The sequence below is a fragment of the Stenella coeruleoalba genome (genome assembly GCF_951394435.1).
Source record: "Stenella coeruleoalba genome assembly, chromosome: 13".
Lineage (NCBI taxonomy): Eukaryota > Metazoa > Chordata > Mammalia > Artiodactyla > Delphinidae > Stenella > Stenella coeruleoalba.
In genome coordinates this window covers 4,903,942-4,930,538 of record NC_137159.1, presented here as the reverse complement: position 1 = coordinate 4,930,538, position 26,597 = coordinate 4,903,942, and the positions used below count along the sequence as shown (strand labels likewise).

Below are 26,597 nucleotides of genomic sequence, written 5' to 3'. Positions count from 1 at the left end.
CAGACACCTACAGGCACCAGGCTAATTGGACTACGAATACTGGGTTGGCCAAAAAGTTTGTGTTTTTCCATATGGGAATACCCGAACGAACCTTTTGGCCAACCCAATACTAAATGTCTGAAAGGTAATATTGTTACATGCCTAACATTTTTCTCTGCAGTGTATGTACTTTATTCAGTAATTTTATAGACCCTTCCATATTTCCATGCATGAAGTTTTCCAGGTAAATTTCAAATAATTTCCTGGATTGTCAATCACACTGTATGTGGCAAGTAGAGAAGAGAAGTTACTATGGAGGGATTTGGTGCTGGTACAGGCCATTTTTAAAATCAGTTCTCCGATCTCATTTCTGGTCTGTACGTAACTGTTGATGTTACTAAAAATGGCATAAAAAACAAGTGATTGGTTTAGGTGTGTTGGGTATCTTTCCCTTTCCTCTGAAATCCTTTTATTTTGGATTTTTTTTTAAAAAATAAATTCATTTTATTTATTTATTTGGCTGCATTGGGTCCTGGTCTCTGTGCAAGGGCTTTCTCTGATTGCGGCGAGCAGGGTCCACTCTTCATCACGGTGCGCAGGCCTCTCACTGTCGCGGCCTCTCCTGTTGCGGAGCACAGGCTCCAGATGCGCAGGCTCAGTAGTTGTGGCTCATGGGCCCAGTTGCTCCGCGGCATGTGGGATCTTCCCAGACCAGGGCTCGACCCCGTGGCCCCTGCATTGGCAGGCGGACTCTCAACCACTGCTCCATCAGGGAAGCCCTATTGTGGATTTTTAATGGTCCTGCTAGAGAATTCTTGAGTCATTTGATCCTTTGAGAATGAAATGAAAGGGTCATGCAGTAGGGAAGTTTCTCACATTTGGCAAAAGTTGTCTAATGATAATGAAATAAGTCACCTATGTGTAGCTTGGCACACATGAAAGGTATGGAAATGAAGCAAAGAAAGAAAGTGTACTGGGCTTCCCTGGTGGCACACTGGTTAAGAATCTGCCTGCCAAGGCAGGGGACATGGATTCAAACCCTGGTCCGGGAAGATCCCACATGCCGCGGAGCAACTAAGCCCATGCGCCACAACTACCGAGCCCGTGCTCTAGAGCCCGCGAGCCACAACTACTGAAGCCTGTGCGCCTAGAGCCCAGACTCCGCAACAAGAGAAGCCACCACAATGAGAAGACCGCGCACCACAGTGAAGAGTAGACCCCGCTTGCCGCAACTAGAGAAAAGCCCGTGCACAGCAACAAAGACCCAAGGCAGCCAAGAATAAATAAATTAAATAAATAAATTTTTTTAAAAAGTGCACAATTCCTACACTACATAGATCAGATGTCATTGTCTTTAATGTTTATTCGTCCTTTTGTGGATCTCTAGTGAAAAGCTAAAACAATAATACTAATGATAATAATAATAATAAAAGTTTAAAAAGATGTTGTGTTGTTGCCAGGTGTCCTGGTTCAATGAGCTTCACATGAAATTCAAAATAAACGTAGAAAAAAGTAGACCCAGTGTTTCGTGCAGTGGCCAGTCAGTAGCAAAGCCCTTTCAGGACGAATCTGTAATTATTCTTAGCCCTCCGGTATTTGGAACAAAGGGCTAGCACCAAGGATGTGGGTTAACATTGCTTCCTTTCATAGCACAGGTGTGCCTGTAAACCTCTTTGGGCTTATGGGGATCACTCTGATACATTAATTTTTTTCTCAGCAAATACTTAACTGCATGCTGATTCACTTGAATATTGGCATAACAGTTATGTAACAAACCAACCCAATACTCAGCTGCTCAAAGGAACAGTCACTTGTTATTTAAGTACTTGAGTCAGGAGGCTGAGAGTCAGTTGATCTGGGCTGGGCTTGGCTGATCTGGCCTGGTCTTGCTCCTGCTTCAGAGGGTTGGCCAGTCATCAGCTGATCCCGGCTGGCCTTTTCTGGTGTAGGTGGGGTGACTTAACTCTGCTTCATGCGACATCCACCTTTGTCCTGCGGCTAAGGAGTCACTCTACGTACACATCCTTCTCATGGCGATGTGGCAGCACAAGAAGTGAGCGTCGATGAACAAGCCCATTAATAGCCTCTGGTCTCATCATCGTGTCTGCTAATAGCCCATTGACCAAAGCAGGTGACATTATTCAGCTCAGTGGCAGGAAGCTGGACAGAGCAGGGCACCTCGGCCACGGTGGAAGGACATTGCCAAGTAACTTGATATGTTACAGGGTGTGGATCCAGGGAGGAATTGGGACCAGATGATCCAGTCTGCCTACGTGCTTACGGTGCACCTGGCACTGTTCTAGGCACTGGTGAGACAGGAAAACAAACAAACAAAACAAAAAACTGCCCATATGGATCACTCTAGTGCTAGGAGACAGAAAATAAAATAAATGAGTACATTATATAGCCTGTTAGAAAGTGATGAGTGCTATGGAGAAAAATATGTCTGGGAAGTAGAATAGGGAGTTCTGGGAATGCAATTCTAATGGGATGGATAGGAAAGGCTCTTTTGAGAAAACGACTTTCAAGGAAAGACTTAAAGAAGGTCTGTGAACGAGCCCTGCAAGTGTGCGGGGAAGAGTGTTCTTAGTAGAAGGAATAGTAAGTATAGGGGCCTGGAGGCGGTAGCAGAGCTGGCACATTTCCAGGACAGGAACGACCTCAGAGAGGCTGGACCTGAGTTAGAGCAGCACAGGGCTGAGAGGGGCAGGTCCAAATGGTGCAGGGCCTCCAGGTCATTGTACTTTTACTCAAGTCAGGAGTTGCGTGGTTTGACTTACATTTTAACAGGATCACTCTGGCTTGTGTCGAGAATAGACCATAGGAACACAATGGTGGAAGCACGGAGACCAACTGGGTCCCTGTTGCAGGAACGCATTGAGAGATGATAATGCTGGGACCAGGGTGATGGCAGGAGAAATGGTGAGAAGTGGTTAGATTGTTGTGTGTATTTTAATGGTGGAACCAACAGAAATTGTTGATAGAATGGATGTGGGGTATTACTTTGCTAGAGCTGCTTATGACAAAGTACCACACGGTGGTGGTTTAAGTAGAAATTTATTTTCTCATAGTTCTGTGGGCTAGACGTCCAAGAGCAAAGTGTCAGTAGATTTGGTTCCTTCTAAGGCTGTGAGGGAAGGCTCTGCTCCAGGTCTCCTTCCTTGACTTGTAGTGTCTTTCTTTTTACTGCTTCTTCACATGGTCTTACCCCTGTACATGTCTGTGTTCGAATTTCCTCTTATAATACACACACCAGTCACATTAGATTTGGGCCCACTAATGGCCTCATTTTAACTTAATCGAAATACAGTCACATTCTGAGGTCCTGGGAACTAGGACTGTAACATATGAATTTTTAAGGGGACACAGTTCAGGCCATAACATGGAATAGGGGAGAAGCAGGAGAATCAAAGGTGACATCAGGGTTTTTTACCTGGTGGAGTCGTCACTAGCTGAGATGGGGAGGACTTGGGAGAAGATCCTTCTGAGCACGCCAGGTTTGAGACGCCTATGAGATGTCCAAGTGGAGATGCTGAGCAGGGAGCTGGACACTCATTTCAGGGGCTGGAGTTGCAGACACAAATTTGGGAATTTTGGGTATAGAGATGCTATTAAAATCCACGAGGGGGCTTCCCTGATGGCGCAGTGGTTGACAGTCCGCCTGCCGATGCAGGGGATGCGGGTTCGTGCCCCAGTCTGGGAAGATCCCACATGCCGCGGAGCGGCTGGGCCCGTGAGCCATGGCCGCTGAGCCTGTGCGTCCGGAGCCTGTGCTCCACAATGGGAGAGGCCATGACAGTGAGAGGCCCACGTACCACAAAAAAAAAAAAAAAAATCTACGAAGCTGGACAAGACAGGAGAGTGAGTGGAGGTGGAGAAGGGGACCAGGACTGCACCCACTCCGACATAAGAGGAGAGAAAGAAGGAACAGAACCAACGCAAGAGGCTGAGAAAGCAGTAGGAGGGAACCCAGGGGAGTGTGGTGTCCTGGAAGATACTGTTTTAAGCAGGACAGGTCAGGAAGGACTAGCAGTTGACCACTGGGTTTATTTCGTGGGGGTCACTGATGACCTCAGTATGAGTAGCTTCAATGGACAGTTAGAGGCAAAAGCCTGATCTGTGAATGTTCAAGAGAGAATCAGAGGAGAGCAATTGGAGAAAGGAAGTATTAACAACATTTTTGAATAATTTTGCTGAAGGGGGAAGCAGAGACATAGGAAATGTAGAAATATCTGCATTTTAATCTATAATTAGTGAATATTAGATACATGTATGTTGTGGCTATATACAGAAATATACTAATATGTGCTCTACATATCCATATATATTCAGGTATGCACATATAATGATCAGACTAACTCAACACTGCTATTAAATTTCTTCCCTGGGAGTAGTGGAAATGATTTTATTGGTAAAACCAGGTTTTTCTTCTTAATCCGTGGCATGTTAATTAATCAAAGCTTTGCTTTTGTTTATTTCTAGGTTTAAGAAGTTTGATGACAAGTACCTGCGAAGGCTTTTGATTCGGGAGAACCAACCCAAGTCAAGCATTGTGTCTTTATATAAAAAGCTTGAAATAAAACATGCCATTGAGATGGCAGAGACGGGAATGATAAGTACTGTCCCTTCTTTTGCATCTCTGAAGTAAGTCCTGTTTTGCAAATGAAAGTTAGTATTACTAAGTATGTCTTTATAGTTTTGTGAAACCAGTAATAACAGCAAATTTGACTTATCTCCTAACATGATTCCTTAAGATCTCACAGCAGCACAAGATCCTGGTTAAAACGTGAAAGCCTGGAAGTGTGTCCATTATGTTATGTTCTGTCATGTCACATCACACCATGTTGTGTTATTGCAGAGTGGACCAGTCAGAAAGTACTTTGTCATGTTTAGGATGATTATGCCTTTATGATATTTGCTTTGGGCAATTCAGTGTGTTCTGAAAGTAAAGCCTCTTTAGCAAGCATTTTGAAATGGAATATTTTAAGGTGTGTTATAATTTGCAATTATAAATATGCATGTAATTACAAAGCTATTTCCTCATGGATTATTTGCAGAGTCATAGTTTAAGTCTTGGAAAGATCATCAGTGATCATCTCATGCAGTGGTTCTCAACCCAGGCTGTACATTAGAAAAACTGTAGGAGCATTTCAACAATACGTATGCCTGCCCCCACCCCCGCCCAGACCAATAAAATCAGGATCTCTGGGGTTGAGGCCCAGGTATAGGTTTATTTATAAGTATATAATACGTGTATGGAAGTTTCTAATATGCATCCAGGATTGAGATGCATTGACCTAGTCTGTCTCCCTAATTTTAAAGATGAGGAAATGAAGACCCAGAATGTAGAGACTTAAACGTCTTACAGCAGACTCTTACAGCAAATCCATAGCAGGACAGTAAATACTGTTAGCAGATTAGCAAACGAGTTTATCATGTAAGCATCATTCCTCCTCTACACAAAAATGACAGATTACGGGTTCCACTGATTTCTTCTTTCACCGATGAGCCTGAATGAAGCTCCTTTAAGCTAAATGTCACCTAAATCAAAATGCTATCTATGGGACGGTTGAAATGAGAGAGGAAGCTCCAAATCACACCCGACCTTATAAATTGTGATTTTTACTAGGACTATAGTCCCCTGTAAAAACTGTGGTAGTTTACACAACCCAGAATAAAAAGAAGGTAGTGGTCAGGATGGCTCAGACATAAAGGCATTATACTGAATTGGAAATGGTGGTGCTTGAGCAGAATGACTGCTTTATAGTCCCAGCTCTGCAAGTTACTCACTGTGTGACCTTAAGCTGGTCCATCTGTTTCCCTGATGCTGAGTTTCTTCAAGTAGAAAATGGGGCTAGACTTGATCCTACAGTTTACTCTAGCTTTACAATTTACGATCTTTCTTATGCACTGTTCCTTTTGTGCTTGCAGCAAGCAATAATTCAACTATCCAGCTTCTCAAAAGGGAGCCATTGCCTTTGTGGTCATAGAAGAAGGAAATCTCACTTTTACCTCTGTTCACAGTTCATTTTGAAGCCAGTGGTAGAAGCCAGTAAAGGCAAACGTTTAGGGTTAGGGAAAGTAGGTAACAAAATTAATGGATAGCTACATAGCTGGGTAAATGATTGCCATATTGACCATTCCACCTCTCCTGAAATGTTTTCTTTAGAGGAAGATAGAAGCAAAAAAGGAAGGCAATAGGGAGTCATATTTCTGGCAATAATGAACCGAGGGCCAGACCAACTACCTTCTGAGAAAACTAGAGGTAAAAGGACAAAGTATGTTTCGTCCAAAGTATATTTTAAATATCTGCTTGAAAGCTGGAGAGTACCCTTACAGTGAGGAATTTCTTGGCCAAGAGTCAAAAAAGCGGGAAGTTCAAGAGGATAGAACTGGTATTTGTTGCCATTTTCTCTCTGGAATACAGAGAATGTATCTGAGACTCTAAAAAGCTAAAACAGAGGTTTTGACAGACTAATTGGTCTTAGAGAATAAAATGGGAATTCAGAACCTACGAAGAAGGAGGAGAATTTGTATGTCCTCAGCTCTAGGTTTTCCTTCAAAATCCTACACCTTAACCCTCAAAGGAAAGAAGTCCAGCCTAGAATTATCTCAATTCATGATTGTTTAAATCATCAGAGACTGAGATTGCCTCTATCTCAGCTGCTCAAGGGAAGTACATTTAAATCTTCTCTGGAGGAAATAATATTGTAAAGAGCGTTAAACTATCTTCATGATTTTTTTTATATATAATGTCTAGCACTCAATCCAAAATAACCAAGCATATGAGTAGACAAGGAAATGTGACTGAAAATATTGAGGAAAAGATCAACAAAACATAGAGTAATAATAGGCACAAAGGGGATTCAGATAATTGATTTATCAGACAGTGACTTTAAAATAGAAACAATAACATGTTTAAGGAAAGAAAATGGCATTGACACTTTTGGCATCCTCGTGGAGACTATATAAACAAAAAATATCTAAGTGGAATATTTGAGCTAAAAATAAAGTAACTAAATTTAGGATCTCATTTGGTAGGTAGAAAAACAGATTAGACACAGCTGAAGAGAGAAGTGATTAAATGGAAGATAGGACAGAAGGAAATAACCAGCATGAAGAAAAGATGAAAAAGAAATATATGGGATAATTTCATATATATATAGTGAAAAGTTCCAGAAGGAGATGAGAGAGAAATTGGTAGAAGCAATATTTTAAGAGATAATGACTGAGAACTTCCCCAAATAGATAAAGGATATGAACTGTGACAACCCCAAGCAGATTAGATAGGGAGAGAACCAAATGAGATACCTGCTAGTAAAACCACTAAAAGTAAAAAAATACAAAGAGAACCTCTTAAACATACTCAGAGGGAAAAAGAGACTTATTTTCTTCAAAAGAGAAAAAAACCCTGGCAACCGATTTTTCAGCAAAACCAGTGGACACCATTGGTAGCTTCAAAAATTCTGAAAAAGTGTAACTGAACTTAGAGCTCCATATCCTGCTAAAATATCCTTCAGAAAAAGTAGAGTTAAAACTTGGGAACTTCCTGCGCTTAGGAACACTAGACAGCACTTCAGAGCTATGCTTGGGGACCATTTAGAACAGCAAGATCACCCATAAAAAGCACAAAAATGTGAAAAACATGGCACTAAATAGGCTGTGAAAAGGACATTTTTTTTTACAGCATGAGAGCTGAGACAAGGGGGCAGATGAGTTTGACCTCATTTGGGAACGTGCATGCCCAGCGACTCAAGTTTTTCTCCACTTTGCACATGTCTGTGAATGACTAGGACAGTGCGATGAGTACTGATAATGTGTTTATAAATTTTAGCAAGTAGTTGAGCTTGCAGATACGGAATCCCTGAATAATGAGGATCAATTGTATGTACATACATATTATAAATGGTGTCTTTGTAAATGTTTCTAAGGAGGTATTTAAAAGAATAGACCATAATAGCAAAATGCAGCTAAAGTTTTTGTTGGGGAAAAAAATCCTATATTAATTTATGGAGTATTAGAAATAATAAAGTGATAGTATTGCAAGTTACTCTGGTCTTTCCTCCTTAAATAATTGCATGAATAGACCCTGAAAAAACTTGTGCATGATTAAACTTGTATGAATGATTTTGACACTGAAATCAATATTTTAGATTTTTGAATTACTTAAAAATATTGAATAATTCCTAAGTGTTATTCTTTAAGATCCTTCTTCTTTTTTAAAAAAATTAATTAATTAATATTTTATTTTTGGCTGCGTTGGGTCTTCGTTGCTGCGCGTGGGCTTTCTCTAGTTGCAGCGAGCAGGGGCTACTCTTCGTTGTGGTGTACGGGCTTCTCATTGCGGTGGCTTCTCTTGTTGCACAGCACGGGCTCTAGGCACATGGGCTCAGTAGTTATGGCTTGTGAGCTCTAGAACTCAGGCTCAGTAGTTGTGGCCAATGGGCTTAGTTTCTCTGCGGCACATGGGATCTTCCTGGACCAGGGCTCGAACCTGTGTCCCCTGCATTGGCAGGCAGATTCTGAACCACTGTGCCACCAGGGAAGTCCCAAGATTCTTCTTCTTAAATGATGATATTATATCTCTAAGAAAGAAAATTGATGAATTTGATACATGTTGCATAGTAAAATATTTTTTTCTAAACTTTCACAGTGACTGTCGTGAAGAAAAAATAAGGAAGCTCACACCTGGTGAAATGGATGAAATTCGAGAAATATTATCAAGAAATCTCTATCAGATCCGTCAGCGAGTAAGAATAATTTACTTAGCAAAATATGTATTTGCCTTTGGCTAAAAATATGCCTTCAGATTAGATGCTGTCCAGTTACAGTGGCTGTTGTCCCACCGTCATGCACCCTCAGCAGGTCCCACACCAGACACTTCCTTCCCTCAGACCCACCCCAGGGTCTGTCCTTTTAGGGTACTGCCCTCCTCCCAGACATCTTGGTCAAGGCTCTAGGCTGGAGACCCAGGGAGCTGGGAGTTCTGCTACCAAAGGATTGGAGATTAAAAAAAAAAAAAAAAAAAAAAAAAAGTGTGTTATCTAATGGTGAGGAAAGCAATTGATTGCTCTTTAAAAATTTTTTTAATGAAATAGCTTTATTGCTTAGAAGAAGCCTTTTAAAAATGTATTTAACCTTCTTTGTTGTTCATAAAGTGCGATCGTTTCTTCCTTACCTGTATTGTCTGAGTCACTTCCTTCAAACCATTTCCATTTTTAACACCTCGTTCTCATAGTTTGCTAATAATACAGTTAACAGTGCATACAGTTTGCCGAGCCCCATTTCTCTGCATCGCGTGTATTACCTCTTTTAATCCTCTAACAAGTGGTGTTATTATTGTCTCCATTTTACAGATAAAGAAACTGAGGCACAGTGAGGTGAAGTGGCACAGGGACACAGCAGTTGTCAGGGGTCCCAGTCACTCACATCAGGGTCATTTCCGTGGCTTCTTAGCTGGCCTCCCCACAGACCAGCCCGTTCCATCCGACATTACGGCTGCTCCATTCTTTTCCTCAAGCCCCTCTGAACGCAGCATCCTCCTATTTAAAATGAGACAAAGCAGTCGTGGCTTTCAGGCTAAACTAACTATTCTTTCAGCCTTTGGGATCTATTTTTAAGTTCCCCTTTCTACCTCTCCCTCAGCCACCCAGACACCCACGGAGGACAGGTCTGAATTCATTCCTTGGACTGTGTTGCTCTCCCCTGTGTCTCCACTTGGAATGTCCCACTTCTTCCTGTCAGTCCATCCATATTCTCCAATTTTTAAGGTTTCCCCAACGCCCTCTATGTTGTTCCCAGACCTGTCTTTGAATGGGATAATAGCACTTAGAGCTCCTACGTGCCACACAGTTCTAGTACCTCCTTTCGTGATTTAGTTATTATTTTCTTAGCTTTCAGTGCCCAACTAAGATAGCCAGTTCCTCAAGGCAGGAACTGAGTGCTGTTCTGCATTACTTCTGTTTATCTCTGCTAGGTCTGATATAGTTCTGGGGATAAGGGTATTCCCAAGAAGTACACATTATTTCTATCAGAAAATGAATTTAATTACTAAATACAACTTATTTTAGGAAGTGGATTTCTCTAGAGCTTGTAAAACTAAAAATATTATGCCCTGGACAGCCCTCGTTTATAAATTGTATGGCTTCAAATACCAGGACATGATGATTACTGAGGGAGCCAGCAGCTTTTCTCAACTTGAAAAGAAGAAATGTTCTTGACTTAATAGAGGGTCATGGCGCCACCAAGTGGCCCAAAGTGGTTGGTTTCTGTACTAGCAATTACTATTCAATAGGGAAGGTATGAGTTGACTTGTGTTTTTCCCCAGCCACTACTGATGGGTAAATATAGACAGGGTACTTCAAGGTAGTCGAAGGTGCTTGATGAATGCGATCATTTTCTCATTTATAAAGATCACACTTTTCAATGAAAAAAAAGTATTCACCGACTCTTATTAGAACATGAATTCTTCTTTTTTCTTAAGTAGAGGATTTTATTTGGTTGAATCAAATACATAGTTATTGAATACATGTGTGGATGTATGTATTGACTATATCTATGAGTAGAACAAAGCACTGTACTCCCTGCAGAAGATACAAACGAATAAAGTACAGCTCCTGCTCTGACACATTTAGACAAGACCACCACCATCACCATCTTCATCATAGCTAATAACAGTAGGTAATATCAATTGAGCACTTCTCTAAGTTCTAAGGGTTTCTGTGACACCGATATATCATATATCTCTACAAATAACTTGAAATTACTACCACTGTTACCCTTAAATTGAGATTTGGTAGAACATGAATTCGTTCAAAATTTGAAAGAATGTTAACTTCTATACTTCTTGTTTTTCCCCTCTGCACATTCATTGTTAAGTACCTATCAGAGGTACGAAGCCAAAGAAATGGAGTAAAGTTTTGGAATTTCCGGGCAGTGATCATCGTTTTTGTAATACGTTGCATGTGTTTTCATTTCAGACTTTGTCCTACAATCGACACAATCTGACTGCAGACACGAGTGAGAGGCAAGCCAAGGAGATCCTGATCCGTCGAAGGCACAGCCTTCGGGAGAGCGTTCGGAAGGACAGCAGCTTGAATCGGGAGCACAGGGTAAGGGGGCTTTGTGGCTCTGGGACGCAGAAGGCTCCCAACAGCAAAGCCAGGATGGCCCTGGGGGGCTGATTCACAGGAATCCTGGGATGGAGCTCATCATCACGTCTTTCCAGACGTTGCTCGGACACCTATCACCTTCCAGACACTGTCTAGGCACTTGGAATACGTTGGTGAACAAAATGACAGAGCTCTTTTCCCTTGTGGAATTCACATTCTAGTGGGGGAGAAGGCCACCGGGAATGGACAGAATAAGAAAAGTATCTGTTATGTTAGACGCAGTAAGTGCTGTGGACAAAATAAACCTAAAAGGGCTGAGGAAGGAGATTGGGAGGATGGAGAAGGGTCATACAGGGTACAGTTTTTTCCTTTTTTTAACATCTTTATTGGGGTATAATTGCTTTACAATGGTGTGTTAGTTTCTGCTCTATAACAAAGTGAATCAGTTATACATATATATATGTTCCCATATCTCTTCCCTCTTGCGTCTCCCTCCCTCCCACCCTCCCACCCTCCCTATCCCACCCCTCCAGGTGGTCACAAAGCACGGAGCTGATATCCCTGTCAGGGTACAGTTTTAAACTGAATGGAAGGGCCAGGCTTCATTTGGAGTCTTGACCTTTCCAGGGAGAGGGTGCAGCCTGAAGGGGGGCTGCCGTGCGTGCATGTGTGGAAACTTCTAGGAGGCCGTGTGTGTGTGTGTGTGTGTGTGTGTGCACGTGCGCATGTCAGGGGAGTTTCAGATGCTGTGTGCTCAGCATTCGACTTGGCCCAGGGCATTGCCATAGATAAGGAAGCCACTTTAAAAGGATATTCTGATTGATTGATAGGACATAGCAGGCAGCGCATCTCATTCTCAATAATGTTCTATACTGAGCTGTCAGAGACCAAAACGGTTATGTGTGAACAATATTATTTTTTTTTACATGTGAAATGTGGCAGCATCGATTAAAAGTTAAAGAAACTAGAGACTGTGGCTTTGGATGCCACAAGTGCCAGCACGTTGGCTATAGTAATACTTTCTGTTCTGTCATTTTCAAGACTTGTGAAAGTAAATACAACTTAAACATGCTACATTTTTCATGTATCTTCCTCCCTATCCATGTAGGTTCTAAGTCTTTTTTAGCAATGCTTTTATAAGTGGGTGTTTCTGTAGCTTTTCTTTAAGAAAAGCCGGTGGTTTTCATACCTTGTTCCTAAGGGTCCCACTTCATTTCTGTTTTCCTTAGTAGTACTGATTTCCATGATATTTTAGGAGAGGTTTTACCTATTTTAAATAAAAATGACTATTACTTGGAAATTTATTCCCCATCCCTACAGCTCCTCACCCAGTAGTTTCGGAATCTAGAGCTAACATTTTAATTTTTAACACCAAGGTTAGGTTTGACATAGAATTCTAAGCCCGTAACATACAATAAATGACATGTGTGTCATCTAAACAAGGTTTTCTATTTTTTTTTACAGGTTTCCACCTCAACCTCCCGATATTTATCCTTACCAAAAAATACAAAGCTTCCAGAAAAGCTACAAAAGAAAAAGAATATTTCTAATGCAGGTATTGAATACAGCTGGAGCAAAAAGACTTTAAACTTATTTATTAGTGTTTATAAAATAGAACATTTTTCCTTCTCTTTTAAGGACAATGAATGAGTTCAGTCGTTTGCAAATCTATAGTAATAATTTGGTGACCTTTTATTAGTGTTGCATCCTTTTGGAATGGCGTTATATGTAATTCAATCAGTTATTTGATTCTATTCGATGTAGCAAAAGCAGATGTCACTGTGTGCGGCTGATGAACAGGTAAACAGAAAGCTGTCAGTCTTCAAAGGTTTAAATTTAATTCTGTTACTCTTACAACATTTCTAACTTTAAATGTTCATAATAATTTTAATATATTTTCATAAAGGCAACTATATAATTGACTTCTGGCTGTAATTATTAAAGCTTTGACATGACGGCTAACATCTCTTCATTCGATGGTAATCTTTATGTAGATTGCAAGCCATATTGGTGTTCTGACCATTTTATGAAAATATAAAGGAAATAAAGCTGTGCATGAGATTGTACATCCTAGATCAAGACAAGAGTCTTCATAATAGCAGCTAATTACTGATCTGTTTACCGTGAGCCAGACACTGAACTGAGCCCCCTGGGGCCGTTCTGACAGGGCAGGTGAGCGCACAGCTGCCGCCAGGTGGTCTCAGTTTGACATCCAGCTCCACCACTTACTAATATCTTTTGAACCTCGGTTACTTCATATGTAAAGTGGGTGGTTATGAGGATTCAGTAGGTTAATGCATTTAAAAGCGCTTAGGACAGTGGCTGGCACATGGGAAGCTCTTCAGAATTAGCAAGAGTACACACTTGTGGACATGCGTGCTCATGGGACTTATGCACGCGCCCAGGACTCAGCTGGAGTCGGGGTGAGCCCTCTGGCCTCCCTGCCCGACCCCCAGAGCCCCAGGGAGGGCACAGCAGGTGCCAGACCCACAAATGTATTGGCCAGTCGCCTGTAACACCTTCTCCCTAAAAGGCCCGCCCACGCTGTCCTTCTTTTGCTCTCTGGCAGGTGGCAACAGCAGTGACTCAGACCCAGACGTCGGGACCACCGTCCTCAACCTGCAGCCCCGAGCCAGGCGCTTCTTGCCAGAACAGTTCTCAAAGAAAGCCCCCCAGGCCTATAAAATGGAATGGAAGAACGAGGCAGATGCTGATTCCAGGCAAGCGCAGCCCTGCAGCTCCCCAGCTGCCCACAGCAAAGAGGGGGGCCCCCAGGCCCCAGGCGTGCTCTGCCAGCCCCTCCTCTCCAAAGGCCACTTTAGCTCCATGCGGGGCGACCACATGAACGAAGGCATCCGACCCAAGGCGCCACCTAGGCTGGTCCGAAGGGCATCAGAACCTGGAAACCGGAAAGGTCGATTCGGGATTGAGAAGCCTTAATGGAAATGGCCAAAGCAGACCTGGGGGGACCGGCCCTGCCCAGCTGTGGCTGGTTACCCAGCAGCCTGACACAGCAAGGGAATCCACTTCCAACCCTCTATGCACCTAAATACTGTCCTTGGGCGGTAGAGCCATGCCTTTGATCCATGGGGCGAATGCTTATCCCAAGAAGCAGAAAATCAAAGAAACAAAAGCCCCATAACATGTCTCATAGGACCTGTTGCTAGCAGTTGTATTCTGTGCAAGCCTGAAGAAAAAAAAGCCACGTGTGCCTTTATTGAACTTGAAGGACAGAACTTGAAATTTTTAACACACCCTTGTTGGTGAAAGTTTTAATATATACATATATGCCTCAGATTTTATTTATGAAAAAATATGTATATCTGCAATTAGTTTTTCAGTGAACGGCACTGAAAATACTCAGAACACCTTTCCATGGCATCCAGGGCAGCTCCTAGAGGATGGGGGGCATCAGCTCAGGGTGGAGGTATTTCCTGATCCTGAGCTGACGCCAGTTGGTTAAGGAAGAGCACGGCACGGAGCAGAGACCCCTGAGGATGGCAACAGCCAGAGCATCTAGGCAGAACCTCGTGGCCTGGCTCCCAGACTGTAGCGCCTATGAAATGATGAGAGTCAGCTGGTTTTCAATTTGTTCCTCGTTCTACCGCGTGTTTTGGGTGACATCTAGATTCCATCTCCCCGTCGTGTTTAAATGGTACAAAGAGAAGGGCTGTGTGGGTGACACCAGCTTATGCCAGACTCAGAGCCAGCTTGTGACAAAGTCTGGCCTCACGTGGTGGGTGTGGAGATGACAGGGCAGCGCCTGCACAGCTGGCTGCCGGGTTTTCTCTTGTGCAATACTGGGAGGAGGATGCAGGAGACCCCCTGTCACGCCCACCTGCAGCCACCTGCTTTAGACCTTTTCTGTAGCACATTCTAGAACTTTGAATCCAGGACAGAGGCTCCAAGCAGACAAAGATAAAAGTAGGGATAAACAATATTCCAATGTTTAACCAATTGGTGAGAATTCAGGTTTTGAATTTTATGCAGGAAGCACTTTGGAGAATGTGGGAGTTCTCTTTTTTTTGCACTAGTCTGTAATTTCTTACCTCTCCCCCCTCAAGAAAGTAGTAGCTCAAATTCTTCATCTAAAAACGAATTCTACTCATCTGAGTACTTTTTAAAAGTACAGCAGAAAGACAAGAAGTGGAACATAATCATTAAAGATTAATATTGGAATCTCTCAGACAATAGATTTTATTGGCCTGTCACTCTTCCCAGAAAAACCCCCTCTTTAAAACTTGACTAGAACAAGACTCAAAATTTCTGGGTTTAGATATGAGATGAAGCCACTCATGTAGTCCCTTGGATTCACATTGGAGATACAGCAAAGGAGACAAGCGACCACCTACAATTGCTGGAAAAAGATGAATAAATTAAACAAAAAGATCCGGTACTTAGAAATCCTCAGCCGTAAATCTTATCCCTTCCTTCTTCCTCCACCAATGTGAAGTAAATCTTCTACCTTTTTTTCTCATGTTCTAAAATCTTGGAATACTGCTAGATTGTTGGGCATGAGACAGAGGGAAGGGTAAACACACAAGGTACAAGTTCAAAAAGTGCACGATTTGTTTCCCAAACTCTCCCAGGTTGATCAGTGGAAAGCAGTGTAGACGTAATTTGAAAACTGCAAGTTTAGGACCCTGTGCCAAAATTCTTAATTTTAAATGGAAATATTTATATATAAAAAATATATATGTATTTCATCTGCTGGAAATAAATTAAAACTGACTTTTAATTTAGAATTTTCATTATAGGACTATGATTCACCAAGAGATGTGATGTATATTTTTGAGAGTTTGAAGACTAAGTTACAGTTTATGAAATCTGAAAAGGAAGCTGAGATGTAAAATTATCTTAAAAATGAATTTCCTGATTTTTCTTGGTGTCCTAGATTAATAAATATTAGAAGGAGTCTAACGTTCTGGAACGGAAGGAGAAAAACATGGAAATGTTTATGATGATACTTCTTGTTAAGCACGTAGACCAAATTCAGCTTTCACCAATTAAAAGTCAGGTAAAACACTTGGATGACATTGTGTAAATTTCTAAAAAGGAACACTTATGTCATTTTATCTTTATTATCAGTTTAAATTTTTCCTTATCTGTGGAATGATAAAATCGATGAAAAAGAAATTTGACTTTAGTATTTTCTCTGTACCTTCTTTTTATGAAATTATTAATTTCTAGACACTACAGGAGGAGAGGGTATGGAGTTGAAACCCTTTAGCTAAATGTCACAACAATCTAAATTTCTGCAGTACAGAAACCTCCCTGCCCTTGTAAATAATTCCCTTGTTTCAAACAACACTTGATCCGGCCAGAGTTCCACTGTGATTGTGGAATTTTGATGGGTCTTTCATATTTGTTGTCAAAAAATTGATTTGAACTATTTACAAAGTCAGGGCTTATTTCTTTATATGTGATGCTAAGGCTGGTTATTGGGAGCAGTTCTGTCAGTTAGCAGGCGATTAGAAGTTGGCCCCAAGGTCTGACACTTTTTGGAAACATGTGTTTGCTGTATATGCCCCCAAATATTCAGGGTGAAACTCCCTTCGGCTTTTGCTAAGTTTTGGAGTCGGGGTGTACCGTTTTACCTGGCGGCGGGGGGCGGCATGTTTCTTTATATAAGAAGCGAGAAGCAGTTACTTATTACATGTCTCAGCACATTTTGCATCTGTTGCATTGCCCAAATCATGTTTATGTTAAAACTGGCATTTCACAAACAAGTATGAGAACTAATATTTTATTAGTTCCAAGTGCATACTTTACTCTTTCAAGGGTGATTGAAGGGTTTCTTTGTGCAGTTGATGTAGCTGTGACATTATCTGTTGAGGCCTGAACACTGAACATTGATTCCCTCCGTCAGCTTGAATAAGCCAGGCTCATGAATCAGAACTGTCTGGTGATCTGGGATTTTCTGGTTCGTTTTTTTTTCTCCACTCTTAGAGCAAAATGGGTAGTTTGCTGGGGTTTTTCTGTTTTTTTTTTTTTTTATGTGAACCAATTTTTTTCAGTCTTTATTGAATTTCTTACAATATTGCTTCTGTTTTATATTTTGGTTTTTTGGTGGCAAGGCATGTGGGATCTTAGCTCCCTGACCAGGGATTGAACCCGCACCCTCTGCGTTGGAAGGCAAAGTCTTAACCACAGGACCGCCAGGGAAGTCCCAGCTTGCTGGTACTTTATATCCCACATTTTAACCAGGTCCTTTCTTCAACCTACCTGCAAGGCAAGTGAGAGCCCCAGCTGGTAACTGCTGCCTGGCAGGGACCATAGCTCTCGTCCACGATAAATGACAAGAAATGACAGCTCCCTCTGGAATTTTTCCCAATGTCATTCACTCCCCACGTGGCTGACACCCTCAGACGGTCGGTCAGCAGATGGTGGCCAAATACCCAAATGGTTAGTTAGTTGTCGAGTGTTTTCAGTGTTCTGCTGGCACGTCATTTTCCAATCCCGTTTATATTTCTAGTTTTCTACAATTCTTTTTCAAATAAAATTCTACTTGACTACCTCTAAGAACAGTCAGTAAACCGTGGGTAGTTCTCATACCGGTCTGGTCAGGGAATGAGTTTTTCTGTGTGCAGAGTTAACCTAGCTGCTGTAAATGGACGGTCACGTTTCAACCCGCATGGCCTATTGATTCTTCTGGATGGCTCGGGACCTCTCAGTCTGTCACAGAGGTTTTATGGGGACCCGTCGTCCTCGTATTGTAGGGTGGAGAAAGTCCCTCCGTGAGATGCCCAGCCGACTTTAATGCTGGACATACTGGTGGTGACTTTTCTGATTTTCACTTCTGTAACGGAATACTTTGAATTAAATATTCAAATGTTTTTCCCCCTTTTTATTTCATTGGGTCCTGCTGAGTCATAAGTACTAGTGGTAACTGAATTTCTAATTTAAACGAGGCTTTTTTTCTACTTAAATTTCTAATTTAAATGAGGCCTCCAGTTACAGTATCTGCCAAACAAATTGTATGTGTGTACGCTGACAAAGGAGTGCTTCTCCTGGTTTCTGTGAAATGTCGTACAGAAGTTTAAAGTATTAAGTTACACGGAAATGTTTAATTAGTCACTATGGAGAAAATCATACATCACATGAAACTAGGAAAGCCCCAGAAATTCCAACTTTTATATTTATACATCAAAACCATTCTCATTTGTACTAAATGGGGTCATGAGAGCTGGAATTTGTGAAAGAAGAATTTTTAAGAGTATTAAAGTAGTTTCAGGGCCTTCCCTGCTGGCGCAGTGGTTGAGAATCTGCCTGCCAATGCAGGGGACACGGGTTCGAGCCCTGGTCTGGGAAGATCCCACATGCGGTGGAGAAACTAAGCCCGTGCGCCACAACTACTGAGCCTGTGCTCTAGAGCCCATGAGCCACTACTACTGAGCCTATGTGCCGCAACTACGGATGCCCACGCACCTACAGCCCGTGCTCCACAACAAGAGAAGCCACTGCAATGAGAAATCCGCGCACTGCAACGAAGAGTAGCCCCCGCTCTCCGCAACTAGAGAGAGCCCGTGCGCAGCAACGAACACCCAACACAGCCAAAAATAAACAAATAAATTCATTAACAAAAACAAATAATAAAATATATTTTACACATGAGCCACTCTTCGGGAACATAGTGTTGTATGTACATGGTGTTCACTCACTGTGAGACCAGCTATTTAGACCAAGGTCACAGCTGATCAATCCCTGGGACAAAACTGACCATTCTGTTTGTACTGCACGAATGACTGGACGCCGAGGCCTCAGGACCAGCATGGTGCACTGGAGGGCACACAGGAGCAGGAAAGAAGGGGCGCATCAGTGACAGGTTCTGAACTGCAAACTACTGTGTGGTGAGAAGTGGCAGTGGCGAGGTCAGCTCTGGATCTTTCTACCCCCTGCGGTCGGTGTACAACCCACCACTCCTAGTGGCTCCTCCGTCTATACACTTAAGTTTTATAATTGATAAGCCATGTAGTTCAAAAAGGCCCAACTTCAAATAGAATCCTAAGATCTGAATGGATTTGATGACTGTCAATTAATTGAAACAAACAAAACTGGTAATAACTTCTGTTTACATTCTTTTCTCCTAGTACAAATTTGGTAGGGAATCATGGGAAAAACATGTTACAATTTAAAAAGCAGGCTCTCATTCTGACTCAGCGAGTCCTTTCAGATCCAGCCACGCAATCTCTTCAGGCCTATGTCTTCTCAGAGGTCAACTGAGGGAGAGAGATGACCGAGGGATCCTTCTTGAAATAAGGGCACTGCCGGTCCTCACCATCTGCACACTTCCTTTTTGGTAAACCTCAACCCCCTATTTTACTACAGCCATGATGGGTGGCCTCAGAGGCGTAGGGTTATACTTTCAACATGTGTTGCCAGGTGGAAGAGGACTTACCACCAATGTGCTGGAAAAGAACTGCAAAACGCCGCAGGAGGAGCCTGTAAAAAACATAAGTGATATCTATAAAATCAGCTAGACCCATCACAAAAATGGATGAAATTAACAGAAAAACATTAGGGAAAAAAAGACCATTTTTAAAAAGTAAATTACCCCATAATAATTTTTCAGATGGAAGAGTAAATTAATATAATTTTTAGTAAAAGGCCTTCAGAATAAAATGGAGGGAAAGCAGGAGAGAGACTAGAGGCAAAGGTCACCCTTAGGGACCTTGAGAGAGTCCTTCTCACCCTGCATGAGGCGAGGAGTCATGACTTCTCCATGACTATAACATTAGGCTACAGGTTCCCGCAGGCAGGAGTCCATGCCTAACCAGCTCCCCGGAGAGGCTCAGTAAGTACCTGTGACGTCACAGGCGGTGTGGGGCATGGGGGTGATGCTATACCTGGAAACCTCTCTGAACATACGTAGTCTAGGAAAAGATGAACTACATTTGCTCCAGGGTTGTACTCTGAAATAGTCTGAAATTCATTTTATCCCCTTTTCAGTTCACCGTTGGATATTACTTAGCTAAAAGACTGATGTGTTTTCAGGTACTCAGTTCAGGGGGGTTGAAAATCAGTGCCCTGAAAATGTGCAGGATTGCTCACCTACTATTCCAGCAACTGCTGGACTCGCTCCAAAAGACTTGACACGAAGGCTCAGTAAAGGGATGACCGTGCTCACACCAAACAACTCCTAAGCAACAAAACGCTCATTAACGCAAATTGGAAACTGAGGCCTGGGTGTCTTTAAAGTGGTGATCCTAATTATAAACTGATTTAAAAAACCCCACAGTATCTAAAATTTTGAGCAAACAAGAACTCAAAATTGTATTCTACGGTAAGCTATACTCATCAAATTCAAGGAATCAAGGAATCCAAGTACAATGTGTAACAAGAGCTGCCACCTGTAAATGCCTGGATCGCCCTGAGAATCCATTTTAACTTTAGCTTCTTTGTCACTGATCCTTAATATTCAAGGAGCATGTACTCCATGCATTCCTCCAATTTAGAAAATGGGGAGTAATGAAATGAGCCAAGAGGGAGGGATAATGCGTAGTTCTGAGCAAAGCAGCACCTGTTAAATAATGTGAAATTCCTCCCGGAGTCAAGGAAGGAGACCCATGTGCCGTCTATAGCCTGACGAGGTAAGACCTGAAGGGAAAGTCTCAGTACAGCAGAAAGGAGAGAGAAGGCTGATGTACTAGGGGGTGGCCTGCCGTTCTTCACTAAGGCGCAGAAGGTGCATGGGCCCTGGGGTCAGAGGTTTTCAATTCCAGCTCCATCACTTACTAAGCGTGTGCCCTTGGAAAGTTATTTCATGTTACCAGCGTCGGTGCTGCCATCTGTAAAAAGTGGGGATGACAGTACCTGCGTGGTAGAAACGGGATGAACATTAAGAGACATGATGGCTGAGGGAGGTCTGACACAGCAGAAGTGGAAACGTGTTCTCTTTCCTTCAATTCTGGGGTAAGTACTGATCGTTTGGGCTAATACTCGAGTTAGTAGAAAGACATTTTTTCCTTTAAGTTTTGTTTTCCTTCCTCTGTCACTTGGTTACCTGCTACAACTGGTTCAGGAGAGGAAAAACACATCTTGCACACACACAGAGAGTTTTCTTTATATTCAACCCAAATTCCTTTTCCTGGAATCCTGGTTAAATAGAAATATCTTTTTTCTTCCACAATTAATCCTTTGCTTCCTTCTCTTGGTGGCTGTACATTAACCTAACATAGAAACACGAACTTCCAAATACGCTTCTTAGGGGCCCTTTTCCATGGTTACAGCTTTAGATGGCCATATACTTAATATCCAGTGACCTTAAATAGCTGACACGTTTATAATACCAGAACCATGGCTCATTATTTCAATTTTAAGACTACTTAAAATTTCCTCTGTTTCTGAGCCAGTTTCTTCTGGGCTTTACTATCAGCTTTGCCTCATCAGCCTGCTGATGATTTATAAGACTCAAAATACATCAGCTAGCTGTTGAATTTTCTGGCTTTTTCAGAAAAGGAAACTCAATTGTCCAACAAGATTCTTTTTCCCAAAAAAATTCCCAGTACCACTTGTCATTTATTTCGAATGATTATTCTAAATAAGAAGGGGAGGGGAAGCTGTAAGTAGTCAGGCTGAAATCTATAGGAGGTAAATATGAAAACGGCAACTCATAACAGACTTACTTTAACACTTAGCCTGAAAAATATTATCTTTCTCTAGCCGGCTGCTAGCTCTTTCCTCTCAGGAAGTTCTGTTTTAAAATTGACTTCTCCATGACTATAAAAGGCAGCTTCTCCCTTCTTCTGAAGCCATAGCTTCTTCAAAACCACCCTCTTTTGAGTGCACTTCAAATCTGGCAACTGGTCATGTGCTTATAACCATTTATAAGGAAATCAGGTGAGAGGGGACCACTTAAACCCTTCTCGGGGTACATCTACCTCTCTCAGTGATATCTGATGAACACATTCTAAAGTTTTAGGACCCTTTTCAGGGTAGGAACCCAAATATTTCTTGATTAGTAGATTATCTTTTTTTTAAAAAAGAATTATCACCTGACTAAAGCTGATTAAATGGAATCTAAATCTCTCCGGGTATCTGGAGGAAAGAAAGGACCGCAATCATAGATCTTAGCATCATCTTAGGATGCTAATCAAAAAGTACCTAGAGGGTCATCTTAGTCTTCCTTCCTGAACAAACTAAAACCTGGAAACACAGATAAGAGCTAAAAACAAAACATTTTGGCAAATGCTTTCATCTTATTCCTTTCCTCTTCCAATTGGAAACCATCTTCCTAAAAGTCTTAGGGGTCTTTACATCCCTAGGTATATTAAAAATAACAACTAAATTATGTATAACATTCCTTAGATGTTAGCTAACAAAGAGCCTTTAGATTCTTCAAGGATACCCAAAGTGGCATATATTTTAATTGTTTACAACGTTTTCCATTAAAAAATTCCCTATTCTCTTTTAACTCTGGGAAATCTTACATTTTCTCCTTAAGATATTAGAGACCTAATGCTTCTTTCTAATTATTAAAATTATTAAAACTTTCCATCAGGCTTGCTAGATTAGGCTGTGCCATGTGCACAGCATGTAGCCAACATACGAGAAGCTTGGAATATTTAAATCTGTATCGGAAGGTCATAGTGAATGATCTGCAAATTTATTTTAAAAATCTCACACTATTTTGCCTTCTCGTCATGTTGGTCTCCAAAACTCTCTGAACCCTGGTCTGGACTTTCCAGGTGAGGGTCCTTTTCATCTGGCAGAGCCAGATTCCAGTACCATCTGAGTTAGGGTGGTCCCCATCCCCTACCAGAGCATGGATGACACAGAACTCCCTTTCCAAATTTGAAGAACCACCCACAGGGGACGGTTCTGAATTCTGGGTGACTGGATTGGAAGGCTGAAGAGGCACCACATCCTGAGACTGAACTAAGATTAAAGAAATGGGATCAGAAGGAGAGCCAGGCTCTGAACCCAAGCACTGAGCCTGGGGTGGGGTCTGCCACGGTAACTGGAGACAGAGAGCCTGGTGCAAACGCTGCCCTCCCTGGGTGTCTCATGGTTCTGTGTCTAAGGGATTTGATGAACATGCTTTCATCGTTGTCTTAACAACTACTAGCTCAACATTAAACTTTACAGACTGTTGAACACCTTGCACTGAGGATGGGGAAGGAGGCTGTCTCCCCACTCCTCTCCTAGCTAAGCACAGCTCAGCATCCTAACTCGAGTCAGGCATCAGACTGGGGAGTCGTGATCTTCACCTGCATCTGGGCAGCAAACAGTAATTCCTCTTTGCCAGGACCCAGTGCCCTTGGGGACCATCTTCAAGGCCTCAGAAGGCAGCCTCCTCCCATTGACACTTAAAACTGACCAGCTCCTTTTGTCTTCAAGATGAAGTCCCAGGCCCAGCAAAGAGGAAATCCTCCTGGGTCCTTGTCCCAAGGCTGCCCTAACCCGGATTAGCTCACAACCAGGGCAACTGAACCAGGCCTAGACTTGGGGAAAGAGGGGTGAAGAGGCAGATGTAGGGTTCCCGCATATAATGGCACAGGAATTACCAACACAAGCTCAGTTAGTAATACTGCAGGGTCTTCCCGGTTGGGAATGTGTATTACAGTGCCTGGAGCTCCATGACCCCTACCCCGTAACAGGTTTTCATAAATTCCATGAATAAATGGAGGGCCAGCTGGCTGGATGGCTTACCCTACCATACACTCAGTTTTCTAATCTTCCCATTCTACATGGGAAATTAATAATTGTCCTTATTAAACCAGGACGTGCACACAAGTCGTAACAAAACTGAACCTGCCTTGTGCAATATATGAAGTTTGTGGAAAGGCAGATGTGTATAATTCACTGTGATTTGCATTTTTAAGCATTCCAGTCTACCAGGAACCCTAAGGAAAATGTACCTAATTCTGCCCAAGCGGGGTGACCAACAGAACTTCCCCAGCTGGCCTGGTAAGAAGGACCTGTGTGTTCCTACCGCTCCCCTAGCTACTGCACGGCTGGGCTTCCCCAAGCTTGCCCCGAGCGCCCCTGCTGTCCAGGCTGCAGGTGATGCACCTGCCACAGGATCTAACACCCAGGGTCACCCTCGAGCGCGACTCGGTCACCGAGTCACACCTGAAGCTGGTGCTGGAGCGTCTTAAACGGCGGGGCTGCGGTTGGGGGGCGCGAACTGGACCCAGTGCAGGCGCGATGGGCAGGCCTCATTTGTGGTCAGGTGCAGAGGTAAGGGGGTTACGCGGCAAGAGTGGGACTGAGAGGTAGGGAGGCATCACCAGGCAGACCGCTGCAAGGAAAAGCACCCTTGATCGGGTTCCAGGTCGCGGACGCAGCCGGCACTTCGCGTCCAGCCCCGCACGCACTCACCAGGAATCCCACCAGGTAGAGACAAAGCAGGAAGCGGCAGGCTCCGACGGTACCGGGGCCGGGAGCCCCCGCCTGGGTCCCTGTCCTGGGCTTCTCCCGCGGCCACGGTGTCGCCGAGGCCAGGCCCCGGTCCGGAGCCAAGCCGCCACAGCCCCAGCGTTCCGTAGGCTCACACGCGCTGGGGGCTGAGCTCACCTGACAGGCCCGCGGCGCTGGCCCCGCCCCCAGGCGGAAGCGAGCGGCTGCGCCTGCGCAGAGCTGAACGCCGCGGGCTTGCCTTCTTGGGCTGTGCTTCCTAAGCAGACGCGGCGGGGGGAGTCTGCACGGGTTCCCGCTGGTTCGCGTCCCGCCCGGGGAGTGGACGTGTGTGCACGACGCGCTGGTTTTATGACGGTGATAATGAAGCTCTGCGTATCCTGGGGATAAAGAGCCCGCCGCCCATGCTATTGGAGGACTGGAGGTAATTGAGATAATGAGCTTCACCTGAGGAGTGGTAGGGGTGGGCCTAGGTGGTAGCGCCGGCTTCGGTGGGAAGATGCGCAGACCTAGGGCTCTAGTTGGCTGTGACTGACCTGGAGAAAGTTCCTTTGGCCCCTCCCGGTTTCGGTTTGCCCCCTTGAAACACAGGAGGACATAGTGTGGACCAGCCTCCTGGAGTTGTGAGGATTCTACAAAAGCCGCGAGCGCTTTCTCTGGGGCCCGCGACGGGAACTCACATCTGGAACATTCGCTGTCCTTTAGGCAAGTTGGAGCCGCCTGGTTTTGAGGTTTTCCATCGCAAGAGGGCAGGGCTTCCACCAGGGGCGTAACAAAGGTGCTACTGAGAGGAGAGGAGGCCGTCATATGGACGTTTGGGCCTCCAGGTGCTACCAACCCGTTAGGAAGCAAAAGGGGTACCTCTCCTGGCTGGAGTTATGGAGCCTGGTTAGCGAGGAGAAATTGGGTGATGTACAGTGGAGTGAGGAAGGACTTTATGTGGAAAATTCCAGAAACATAGAAACAAAAGCAGATAGAACTCTGGAAAATCAGTTCCTGAACTCGCGAAGGAAGAGTTTCATCCTTACATGGAGTAAAGACCCCTGCTTATGTTTAGGCTGAGGGCAAGTGAAGGAAGAAATAAGTAGGAAAAAAAAAAAAGAAAAATCTCAGTTTTGGAATCAGTGTCTCTTGTTATTCCTATAATAGCTGTTTCCAGGAATAAATTGGTTAAGGGACACTTAGTTTCAAGCTTCATTTATAGATATGAAATTTTATATGTTAATTGTCATGCTGTTGTCAATTTGAATTAGGTCATTAACATTACTACTGTTTCTGAAATCTCTAGAAAAGTTTTCTCCTTTAGATAAAGAACCTTGGCAAAAAAAAAAAAAAAAAAAAAAAAAGAAATAGGTAGCAAAAGAAGGAAGCCATAGATATCAGCTAGGACCTTGGGCCCGGGCCCAGTACAGAAGTGAGGACTTGTAGAAGCTTTGCATATTTTCTGTCTGTTATACATGTGGGTGTTCGCGTATGCTAATCTTCTTCTGTCTTCTTCCAAGTGTAATTTTACATACAAGCAGTTGGAGCCTAACTTTACAATTTAGTCTTTAGGTAACAGAAAATGTAGTAAGACTGACTGAATTTGAGGAGTAATTGAGTAACGTATAGAGCCAGAATGGGTGCAACGACCGTTGAGACTTTTTTTCTTGTGTTAGGTGGAAAAATAGAGTTGTTTTATGAAAATTGAAATGTGAACAGAAGGGTGCATTTGGAAGCTGAGTACCGAAGAATGGACCATGCCCGTTTTCAGTTTATTGCTCTTAGCTCCAGATACACGCCTTATTGCCTTGCTGTGTGACCCTGGAGCTGGACCCTGTAAACATATCTCCTTTGCTAGGTGGCTTGATGTTAAACTCTGGCAATAGACCGTGCTGAGGGACACTGCATGGGGAAGGAGCTTCTCTTCCAGACTAGTGTGCTGTGTGTGGTAGCCATGAGAATGTGAGATACTTAGTGTTCCTTAGCCCCCAGCAAGGTTCAGTGGCACCCATACAGGTGGCAAGTTCAGTGGGCATCCCAGCTGCTTTCCAGGGGAACCTCCCAGGTGCCCCAGCAAGTAACTTCCTGGCCATTTCCATAGGCACCCCTCTGGTGGCTTCCCAGTGAGTTTCATCAGTTTCCCAGCTGAATGCAGTAGGCAAGCAC

The 26,597-nt window shown here is 43.2% G+C and overlaps 3 protein-coding genes across 4 annotated transcripts in view; 2 read left to right on the top strand and 1 right to left on the bottom strand.

The window, feature by feature from the left end:
• The window catches only part of SLC9A2 (solute carrier family 9 member A2), an 87,943-nt gene extending 71,612 nt beyond the window's left edge, over positions 1-16,331 (top strand). The window contains exons 8-12 of the mRNA XM_079940831.1: positions 4,462-4,623; positions 8,633-8,729; positions 10,959-11,090; positions 12,555-12,645; positions 13,660-16,331. Of these exons, the coding sequence (XP_079796957.1) occupies positions 4,462-4,623; positions 8,633-8,729; positions 10,959-11,090; positions 12,555-12,645; positions 13,660-14,030 (853 nt within the window). The 3' untranslated portion in view covers positions 14,031-16,331. The remainder of the gene's footprint in view (positions 1-4,461; positions 4,624-8,632; positions 8,730-10,958; positions 11,091-12,554; positions 12,646-13,659) is intronic.
• Positions 16,332-16,546: 215 nt separating this feature from the next.
• MFSD9 (major facilitator superfamily domain containing 9) lies at positions 16,547-25,256 on the bottom strand (the record flags this gene model as incomplete). Its single annotated transcript, XM_079941601.1, has 4 exons — positions 16,547-18,869; positions 19,489-19,532; positions 20,142-20,229; positions 24,414-25,256. The coding sequence occupies 4 exons, from the start codon at positions 25,254-25,256 to the stop codon at positions 18,744-18,746; spliced, it is 1,101 nt and encodes a 366-aa protein (XP_079797727.1). The 3' UTR covers positions 16,547-18,743.
• The window catches only part of TMEM182 (transmembrane protein 182), a 67,880-nt gene continuing 66,048 nt past the window's right edge, over positions 24,766-26,597 (top strand). For both annotated transcript variants that reach the window (XM_079940833.1, XM_079940832.1), the window contains exon 1: positions 24,766-24,873. The gene's annotated coding sequence lies outside the window, so the exon portion shown is untranslated. The remainder of the gene's footprint in view (positions 24,874-26,597) is intronic.